General features: G+C 48.6%; 1 protein-coding gene across 2 annotated transcripts in view; it reads left to right on the forward strand.

Moving 5' to 3' along the window:
- The window catches only part of tmem200a (transmembrane protein 200A), a 16,423-nt gene extending 7,039 nt beyond the window's left edge, over positions 1 to 9,384 (forward strand). Inside the window, exons 2-5 of one of the 2 annotated variants that reach the window (XM_030346071.1) lie at positions 2,185 to 2,325; positions 2,699 to 2,991; positions 3,535 to 3,698; positions 6,465 to 9,384. In XM_030346071.1, the coding sequence (XP_030201931.1) occupies positions 2,195 to 2,325; positions 2,699 to 2,991; positions 3,535 to 3,698; positions 6,465 to 7,646 (1,770 nt within the window). In that variant the 5' untranslated portion in view covers positions 2,185 to 2,194 and the 3' untranslated portion in view covers positions 7,647 to 9,384. The remainder of the gene's footprint in view (positions 1 to 2,184; positions 2,326 to 2,698; positions 2,992 to 3,534; positions 3,699 to 6,464) is intronic. The other variant, XM_030346072.1, reaches the window with a different exon arrangement.
- The last annotated feature ends 1,695 nt before the right edge of the window (positions 9,385 to 11,079 follow it).

Raw genomic sequence — 11,079 nt, forward strand, 5'->3', positions numbered from 1 at the left:
CAGAACAGTTGGCAAGACGGAAGACACAATCATCTGTGTACAACTCTGCTCAACGTTCTCAATAATAGCCGGAAGGGAAAGATGAATCAGATCTTCTTGATCTCGCTGTGGACTATGGACAACAACTAAAATAAGTGCATTTACAGATACATCTAACTGCATTCTGTGTGACACGAATCAGACCTTTTTGTCCTGTCATTTTCTTTTTTGCCGAGTCACCTTTTATGTCACACACTCACAGATGCAAACACACAGACACACACACACACACACACACACACACACACACACACACACACACACACACACACACACACACACACACACACACACACGCACACACACACGCACACACACACGCACACACACACGCATACACACAGGCACATACACCGAATACTGAGAGTTACTTTGGTGGAAGATGCTGGGACATGATGCCGGTGGGTCTTCAGGACTCACGGCTGTCTGAGACATGTCACTCCTTTTAAATGAAACATTCGGAGGAGTGAATCCCTGGAGGGATTGGCCAGGGGTTTCAATATCCCCCATGGAGGTTCAGCCAATCACAGAGGCTAGGTATCACTGCGCCAGGCGAGGTCCTGGTGTTCAAACTCACAGTGTGTGGGTGCGTGTGTGTGGGTGAGTGGGTGGGTTAATGTGAGACATTCGCTGAAAGCTCTTTGACTGCCGACCGTGCCCAGACAAGCACTATAGATACGCAGTCTGTTCACCATTTGTATGGGGATGGTTGCCAATGATGTATTTCAGTCCATGTGTCTGCGTGTTGTTTGTGTGTGTGTGTGTGCGTCGACGTGGGTTGTGCATGTGTGTGTATGTGTGTGTGTGTGTGTGTGTGTGTGTGTGTGTGTGTGTGTGTGTGTGTGTGTTAGCAACCACGGCCATTTGTTTGTGAGTCTCCCGTAGAAAATATAGGGCAGGTGATTTGAGATTGGTGGAGTCAGAATGACCTGTTGTAGATTAACAGGGAGACATTTCATTGTCGTATTACAAAGCCACTATCAGACTTCGCATAGCCGCCTTGGAATGTTATTTATTGTGTTGGTTGTAAGGTATTTGTTATAAAGCGGAGGCAGAACTGCCACAGCGTTCCTCATGATAGACGTGGCGACAAAACGTTTACCGTAGCCTTGGTTTTGATTGAGGTTTTGACCCCTCTCAAAATGGCAGGGTATCGCCAACAAAGAATCTCATGATGCATTGGGATGTACGAGCCTTATGCATTCTTCGGCTTTGGGTACGATCTCAGTGGTTAGGTCATCTTCATATTATGTATTTTGTGCGGATCCTGGTTGACAATTATATTTCCTCCAACTGTTATTAAGGAGTGCATGTTCATGATGTTTGGCCATAATCCAGTGTAAAGCGGCTGTCAAATTCCTGCCCTCAATATGCCACATATGGATTGTTTTTGCTGTTTCCAAAAATGGTGACACTTCCGTATGCGCAAGAATTACACCCTCATAACAGCCTTGCATCAACCAATGACAGTATGCTACAGACACATTTAATACAGTCCACGATGTGTGTTTGTGTGTGTGTGTGTGTGTGTGTGTGTGTGTGTGTGTGTGTGTGTGTGTGTGTGTGTGTGTGTGTGTGTGTGTGTGTGTGTGTGTGTGAGTGTGTGTGTGTGTGTATGTGACTGTGTGGGCAAATAAGTACACGTGGGCGCATACCTTATGCAAATCTCATGCAGTGACCCGCATGCATTGTTCATCAGCGACATGCCGTCGCAAAATGTGCGCACAATGTGTCTGCAGAATGAGTGACATGCAGAGAGCCTGGTAATCCTGGTGCTCAGCTGTCACTGCTAAACAGGCTGAGTGGCAGAGCGGCTCCGTGCCGTCCCTGTAGCCTGCCTGGGCACCATTCATCGTCATGACGGCGGAGCCCAAACAAATTGTGCTTCAGTTACGTTGACTCAAGTGGGCTCACGCTTTCCAGGTTCACAGGGGGTAAACAGCGGTTAGCAGCTACAGTCGCTAAGGGTTTGTGTGTGTGTGTGTGTGTGTGTGTGTGTGTGTGTGTGTGTGTGTGTGTGTGTGTGTGTGTGTGTGTGTGTGTGTGTGTGTGTGTGTGTGTACGTGTGTGTGTGTGTGTGTGTGTGTGTGTGTGTGTGTGTGTGTGTGTGTGTGTGTGTGTGTGTGTGTGTGTGTGTGACTCCAGCAGGTCCAGTATGACTGCAGCAGCAGGAGTGCTAACAGGCTTGGCTAAGCTAAAACGCCAAGACTCCAGCCGATCTCAGCACCGCTCCCTACAGGCCCTGAACTCTTGCCCAGGAAACCCCACGCCAGAACCGGCCCCCAGGTACACTCCTCACTATGATGTGATGCTATTTCCATACTAACTATACAGATTACTACTGTATTACTATGTAACAGCATTGAAAGCCTTTGCCAAAATGACAACATAACTTTTTTTCACTATTTTCTGTAAAAGTAAACACCTTTAGCATTTACATCGTGATACAACCAAAAGCTTGGTGTTACACTGGCACAGATGAAGCAGCTATACGTGTGTGCTTTAAGGTAACATATTATACCACCAGATTTTCAAAACGGCTTGTCACGGCTAATATCACTCACACCAGGTGGTATAATATGTCAGCCTTAAAATGAGCGGTGAGTGAAAACTAGCAAGGCATTGATTGTTCACTGTTTCACTTTTTGCTGACTCTCAGGAAGAGGAAGCGGCGGTCGGACATTGTGGTCGTGCGTGGGAGGCTCCGCCTTTACTCCGCCTCTGGGTTCTTTCTGCTACTGGGATTGGTCATCCTGGCCATGGGCATCGGCATGGCGACGCTGGGCTACTGGCCGCACGGCGCTAACACGCAGGCGTTCAAAAGCAAGCCAGCCGAGGCCGGGGGTGGGACTAGCAAATCGTCGCCTGGAGACCAACAACAAAGAGAGGCAGGAGACAAGATGGCCGCCGCGGGAGCAGTGAGCGGGGGCAAGATGGCGGTGGTGTTAGACGGTGAGTAGGGAGATAAGACTAACAGTGGAGCCCAAGGGGATGGAAGACCAGCTGCTGATTCAAGCTGATTCAAGCCAAGAGGGGGTGTCGAGGCACGATGTCCTTCTATTGTACTTAAAAATAGATGGGACACATAAAATATAACGATGAGTCCGTCAAAAAGACCTACTGGTGTTTTTATGTGGGCAAAACTTTAAATCCTCACCTTATTATAGCAATATGAAAACTCTTGGCTGATCACAATAATCAAAAGCTATTATAGACCTCACCACCAACAGACACACACACACACACACAAACAACACGCACACACATGGACGTCTTCAAACCCGATCACACATCGGTGTCCGATAGAACCACAACAACCCGATTGTCTTTCTCTCCGCCGTGCCCCATGACCGGTCCGCCTGTCGTCACCATGGCGACGTGGATACGCCACAGACGACTTATTGACCCCGAGACAGCGAGGGGAAGCTTGAGGGGCCCCCTCCCTGAGTGAGACCGAGGCTGACGGTTGACCCCCCACTGCGCTCCTCCCTGTAGGTCAGACGTCCGGGCCGGCAGGGGGGCTCCTGACGCGCTTCCTGGACCAGCACCGCCACTCGGAGAGGATGAAGATGTTCGGGCCCTTCACCATGGGGATCGGCATCTTCATCTTCATCTGCGCCAACGCCATCCTGCACGAGAACCGGGACCGGGAGACCAAAGTAAGGGACACCCGCACCGCCGTGCATGCTTGAGCACGCACACACACATACACGTGCACACTTGCACACTTGCGCACGTACACACACACAAACGCACACATACACACATGCAGCATTAAGCGCACACTTGCTTGATCAAACACATACACTAACACACACGCAGACGCACACACACATGCACGCTTAAGCACAAACAAGCACACACACACACACACACACACACACACACACACACATGCACGCTTAAGCACACACTTGCTTAGTCAAACACTCACACACGCATGCATGCTTAAGCACACACACACACACACACACACACACACACACACACACACACACACACACACACACACACACACACACACACACACACACACACACACACACACACACACACACACACAGGCATGAACACGTGCCTAAGCAGAGAGCCTAGAATGAAAAGGTCACACATAGTCCTGTCTGAAGGACATCTGGTAACTAGACGATTAATCGGATATCCAAAGCCCCTTTCCCACTGGACAAAAAAAAAACCACTAACACCCGCTTACATCTGGCTTTTGTCTTTAGTGGTAAAGGTTACAATTGGCATTCACTCCCACGGCAAATTACTCTGCTGTAGACACAGGTCTTTATCGGCTCCAGCTCTGCACTGATGGCAACATGACACCCAGGTGGAAATGCGTCTTTCTGCCCATTTTCTGGATGCTTTGATGCGAGTTGAGTTACTGGAAGGTGGCGCATGATTAGAGCAACATGCAACGTTGATTTTGTTCTTCCGAGTTTCTTCCGAGTTTCCTCCGAGTTTGAAAGAGAAACTGAATAAGTTACGGATAAAAAGAGGAATCCCATTTAACATGTTCTTCACAGGCCTCCAAACCGCTTCCTGCTGTTACCTAACCCTCTTTTTTGGTGCGTTGGGAGACATTGAAGGTGACTCACCAGAAAGAAAACTGAAAAGCATATTCATCTACTTGCAAGGAGACGCCCTCCTTTATTCAGGTTTCACTCAGTTTCAAAAGATTTGCATATATTCCCTTATTCTTGCTAATTATTTTGGGTAGAAAACGCAAGGGAACGCTCAGCCCCCATTAATGTCAACTCCTTCCCCTTCTCATCACTCCCTCTCTATATCTCTCTCTCTGCGTTCCTCTCTCCGTCTCTTTCCTTCTCTCAATCCTCTCTATCTTCCCCCCTTCTCATGTCTCCCACGGCTCTTGCTCTGTCTCCCTCTATCTCTGTCTCCATCTACCTCCCGCTCTCTCTTTTCTCATCTCTCTCCCTCTCTGTCTCTCTCTCTTTCTTCGCCTTTTCTTATCTCTCTCTCTCCTTCTGAGCCTCTGTCCGTCTTGCTCACCCTCTATATTCGTCCGAGTTCTGTTATCTTCTCCATGCCATAATCATTTTGAAGGGTATCTAATCTACCGTGCTAGATATACATAAACACTCCTGTCCCCCATGATTTCTTTCATCGTCCCTCCTCCCTCCCCCCTCTCCCTCCCTCCCTCCCTCCCTCCCCCCACACCCTGTCATCGGCCCCCCTGTCTCTCTTATCTCAACAGTGTTATAATCATGAAAAATGCTTTCAAAGCTGCCGTTGTAGATATTGCATGCATGTATTCATGCCTACATGCACACGCACGCACGCAAGAGCAGGCACACTTACACGCAAACACAACCACACACACACACACAGCTCAAGGCAGCAAAAACAAAGTGTGAGTTTGGATTTATTTTGGATTCTTATGCCTTTGCACACATCCACATTAGAATTTAACACACCTTAATGAACTAAAATGGTTCCTAGGAAGGAATTATTCCAACTGTGGCACACAAAGCGTATAAGTGATATTATGAGGCTCCATGAAATGAAAATGTACTCACCTTGTAAGCTAATTTCATGCACCTGTTTGAAAAAGTACAACAAATAAAGATCTATCTATTATATCTCAATGTTTCAAATGTTCCTCTAGTGCACAACTCACTGTATTTGATGGTCCCTTTTTTTAACCCATACAACATAACATGTATCAGTGCCACATCCCTGTTTCAGTTGATAATGGGCCGTATCAATGAAAGCCACCTCCACTCTGAGTGATTCAAGGTCACAGCAGTAATGATTTAGAGGCTGAGTTTTTTTGTGCTTTTGATGCAGATTTCCCCCCGGTCATTTGCCTGTATTGTCTGTATTCTTTGTAAGTGTGCGCTGCTGTTATGTCTTGTTGAAAGTGTGTGATGCGGCTTATCAAATCTCTCTGTAAGAGGTGCTCAGCCTCAATGGCCCTGTTTACACAAGAGAACGATCCAGATTATACAACCGATTTAGCATTTCTCACTGTATCCAGATTCCTCATGTGTTTACAAGACAGGCCCAACGTGCCCACAACCGTATGCGGTTTCAGACTGCACCACATCACCGTTTTAAAATAATAATACACCTGTATGCATGTCAATTTCTGTATTAATGCAAAGCTAATCTCAAAGTATACTAGCCGACGTTGCTTGGCAACCATATTGCAGTCTTAAGGAACTATATTGCTTGGCTGAAGGAAGATGATTTGTTTTAAATAATGTATTGCATTTAAGTTGTTTGTGTGTTTATAAGTGAAATCTTCCTAACCCTGGGTCAGTCTATAGTAGCCGTTTTAGTAAATTTTTTAAATGCATCTAAACCTTAGCTGGCTCTAAAGTGCGTGCAAACCACGGCGTCTCGTGGCTTTATCGCTTGAGTCACCAACCACACGTACCCCCCCCACTCTGCTCCAGGTGATCCACATGAGGGACATGTACTCCACCGTCATCGACATCCACCGGCTCCGGCAGCGCGAGATCAAGCACCAGCGCCACAACGGCTCCTTCTCCGCGGAGCACGGGGGCCCCGAGCTCCGCTCACAGGGGCCCGACGCCTCGGGGGCCGCCCGCCTGGCCAGCCACGCCCTGCTGGCCTTCTCCTCCCGCGCCGGCATGGGCTCCCTGGGAGGGGTGGGGGGAGGAGGAGGAGGAGGAGCGGGGTCCGCGGAGGAAGAGGAGGTGCTGCTGGGCGGAGGGGAGGAGCACGCCAGGGTGGACTTTGGGCTCGGCGGGCTCCTGGCGCCGTTCTACAAGGACCGGCCCGCGGGCCGGGCCGACCCGTCCCGCCGGCAGCGGTCGGTGGACCGGGAGGCGGCGGAGGGCGGGGGGGGGCACCGCGCGCGCTCCATCGTCTCCTCCTCGCTCTCCGCCTTCACGCTGCCCGTCATCAAGCTCAACAACTGCGTCATCGACCAGCCGGACATGGAGGCCATCACGGAGGAGGAGCGAGGAGCGGGGGGAGCGGGGGGAGAGAAGCAGAGCGAGTGCCTGCGACCCCTGGCCTCCATGGAGTCCCTGGTGGTTCCCGAGGCGACGCTGGCCAAGGCCTCCAAGCTGCCGGGGCTCCACCGTAGCAACTCGGCGTCCATGACCTCCCAGGGCTCCTTCTCCTCGTCCTCCTCGCTCTCCCCGGCGCCCTCGTCGACCTCGGGCTGCTGGCTCTCCCCCGGCGCGGCCCGGAGCGACTTCGGCTCCAACAACTCTCTGCACATGCTCAGTAGCCACTCCAAGTCCCTGGACCTGGAGCGTGGGCAGAGCATGCTCAGCGTGCGTCCCGAGCAGCGGAAGCACCCCAGCTGGCCCCGCCTGGACCGTAGCAACAGCGGCCGCGGCGCCGGCGCCGGCGCTAGCGTTAGCCGCAGCGGCAGCACCAAGGGCTACGCGCGGCTGGAGGACCGCGAGGAGCCGACCGGTTCGGACCGGCTGCTGGACGCCGACGCCAACGCCAACGCCAACGCCGCCGCCGCCGCCAGGCGGGACTACAGCAAGCGCGAGAAGCTGCTCATGATTTCCCGATCGCACAACAATCTGAGCTTCGAGCGCGACGACGCTAACAGCAGCGCGCTGAAGCGTGGGAGCTCGGAGACCCGCTTCTGAGAGACTAAACAAGCTCTGCTAAGCTGAGAGAAGAATGAGCAGCGTTATAGTTTGTTAGGTCGAAGCGCTCTGAGGACATGTTGTTCAGTTGGAGGCAACAGGCAGCAAGTGGAGAGAGTTCGCTGTTCAGGGACATTGGCATCAATTCCTCCTGCTTTTACTATACGTGTCCATTGGAAGGACGTTGACTCTCTGTGCGTGCACAGGATGCTACAAGGTCAGGCTACATCCAAGTATCAAAGCGAGCAAGCAATGCAATGCGGGTATCAGTCAGTGTTAAGCTTTTCCTGAATGTACCACTCGTGTAGGAAGAAGGTACCAATGATAGAATACGATGGGGTTATTTTGTTACTACAGATAGATGTTCCCAATAAGGTATTTTGAAGTTGATCTTCGCAAATAATTACAACAAGAATCCTAGCTGCTGTTTCGCCTCTCCACATCCAAGACATTGGACGTAATGCTGTTTGTGGCTCGATGCTGAAGAGAGCATGGTCTCTCAACATACTGACTATGATGCCATGGTGTTGAAGATTTGTGTTTTCATGTTTTATATTTTAATTTGAAATAGATAGCTGAAAGAGTGAGTGAGAGCTTTGATGTACGATGGCATTTTGTAGTTTCACTAAATAAGGACCCACATTTATTTCCCCTCTTGGAGTGTGAACTCCTTTGCCAGATTTTACAGTCAATTTGCGATGTTGTAAAAAATTCAACATTTTCCTGGAGTATAAATATTGTATCCCTGCCAGAAATGTCTTTCATCATAGAAAGCAGTTTGGAAAACGAGTTAAACAGCATGTGACGAAAGGCAGTGAAAAAGGTATTGATTTATTAAAACAGAAAAACATCACTCCTTCCAGTCGGTTGAACCAGTTCAAGCTGGTCTCTAGGGCTGCTTAGGGGGTTGTAGCAGAGTAGTGCTAGCCAGCATTAGCTCTCCTTCATTTGATGTACATTGTGGGGTGATATTTGGAACTGTAAACTGAGTTGATGAGTCATTCTAGTGCTGTACATTATAACACAGCAGAAACAAAATGGAGGAACAGTCGCTCAATGGCACACAGTTCTAAAAAATTGATGGTTAATTCCCAGTGACAGACGATCTGCCCTGTACAGGCGATGAACGAAAAATACCCTATATATACTCGGTCGGTAAGCATTTTAAACTGGTAGGCTTTATGAAAAAGACTAATTGTTATTGGTTAGCCGTATAGCCCATGTGAAAATAAATGGGAGCCAACAGAAAATGTGTAAGTTATGGTCTGTGTTATGAAAGAAATGTTGCAATCCCTCAAAAATACACATTGTCGGTTTGGCAACGTTAACTGACAACTCAACTAATTAGAATATATCGACATCAAATTAAGTGTGTAATTTAGATTACCTTTATTCGAAGCCATCAAACAGTTTATTAGTAGGCCTACCCAGCAGGTTGACTAACACTATAGTTACCAGGGACCTCTGTTGAAAACACATCTGTACAACTGTACATCTTTAAACGATTTCTCGAGAGATATGTTATGTCCAGAGCAGCACTTACTTTGTTTTAAAAAGTAGCACAATCTGTATTATGTTCAGAATGATGCTTCAGAGGCGTTCAATCTGACATTTTGACGTGATGTTCTGTAGAGCTTCATTCTTTGTTTCATAAAGAGATGAGCTATTTATATGTCTGAGTCAGTCAACAAATGTCAACATCTCCTCCTCCCTTAGAATAAATGGAATAATTTTCACACAAAATGTTCTTGTTTAATCTTTTGCAAAAATATGTATAATGTATGATGTTGTATGTGTTGTGGTGAACAAATGGACCCACAATCTCTAAAACAAAGACAAACCATACTCGCATGAATACATACTTTATACATTTTTCTACTGTCAAATACTTTTAAATTAATGGTAGCACACACACACACACACACACACACACACACACACACACACACACACACACACACACACACACACACACACACACACACACACACACACACACACACACACACACACACACACACACACACACAAACACTTTCCGTTGTTCTTTTTTGCTCCAAAGGGGAAGTGACATCACTGAAAGCTCTCGTTAACTCATAGTGACACTCTGGTCTTCAGCATCCCTCCAATCCCATTAAACTCAACCTTAACTACGACCGACCAACAGCGGCGTCATCGCAGGACAAACACAGATGTCGCTGTAATGAGGACTAATGAACACTCATCTTGTGGTCTGCTAGCCGTGCCCTGGCACATTCAAAGAGCAGAGCCATAATTAGGTTGATGAGTGCAACACCTGTGCATCTCCTCTGGACCATGAAGTCTCTGAGAAATGGGTCTATTTAAAGGTTCAGAGGGATATACAGGTATATATGGAAGAAGATTACAGCTGTCCGCTGAATCAATCACTATTATTCCCTGTTCAGAAGAGACTCTTAGCCAAAGTGACCTCCAGTGACTACAGATAGTGTTTCATTCATGAGCAGGTATCAAGGAGGCCTTCAGCTGGTCTGTTGCCGTGAGGGTTTGACCCCAGAACCCTCCTACGGGGAGTCAATAACCGCCCACCCGTCTAGTCTTAACGTTTAAGCTTGAAGGTTTGGTCGTACAACGGAATGAACCGCAACTTTAACCGCTAGCAGTGTGTACTCTTGAGCTCGCCGGCTCTAAGTTATTCCTTCCTGATTAGTTCTACCGTTGCCTCCTCCTCCGTCTCAGGCAGGCGGCTTTTATCTCCGCATGTCGCGCTCCCCTGTATGAGATAATAAGCAGAGGTTGGGATGAGTCATCCACCAGGGTACTGCACACACACACACACACACACACACACACACACACACGCACACAAGTATAAACATGCACTAAAAGTACACATACTCACATGCACGTAGAGACACACACACACACACACACACATGCACGCCTGTACGTGAACACAACCACTAATGCAAGCACAGCACACACACACACACCCACACAAACACCCGAACATAAAGCATAGGCTCTTAAGACTGCTTCCACATGGAAGCTCGCAGCCATACATGTACAGGAAACACGCAGACACCCAGGGTGTGAAGTGACACCGCAGGAAGGAACGCGGGTCTTTAGCGGCAGACGGATGGTTCTGCTCACTGTCCGGGAGGAACCGGGGGGGCGGGGGGACACAACGTGCTCCACTCCCCCGTGATTCATTGTTTTCTTGTCAAGTCAATATTATCGTTCCGACCAGGCCACATAAGTCCCACTACGTTACAGCAGAGCTCCTCGGTGAGGATGGAACAGAGCCCGGAGAACAAACAAACTGCGAGGGGCAGAACTGCTCCTCGTCTCCCGATTCGAGACGGAGATATTCCATTGAAGAAAAGCGGATTTGCAGGTAGAGGAGGATTTCAGAATGGTATTTTATTAACATCCACTTATTAAAATCGATTTA

The sequence above is a fragment of the Gadus morhua genome, chromosome 21 (assembly GCF_902167405.1).
Source record: "Gadus morhua chromosome 21, gadMor3.0, whole genome shotgun sequence".
In the NCBI taxonomy this organism is placed as follows: domain Eukaryota; kingdom Metazoa; phylum Chordata; class Actinopteri; order Gadiformes; family Gadidae; genus Gadus; species Gadus morhua.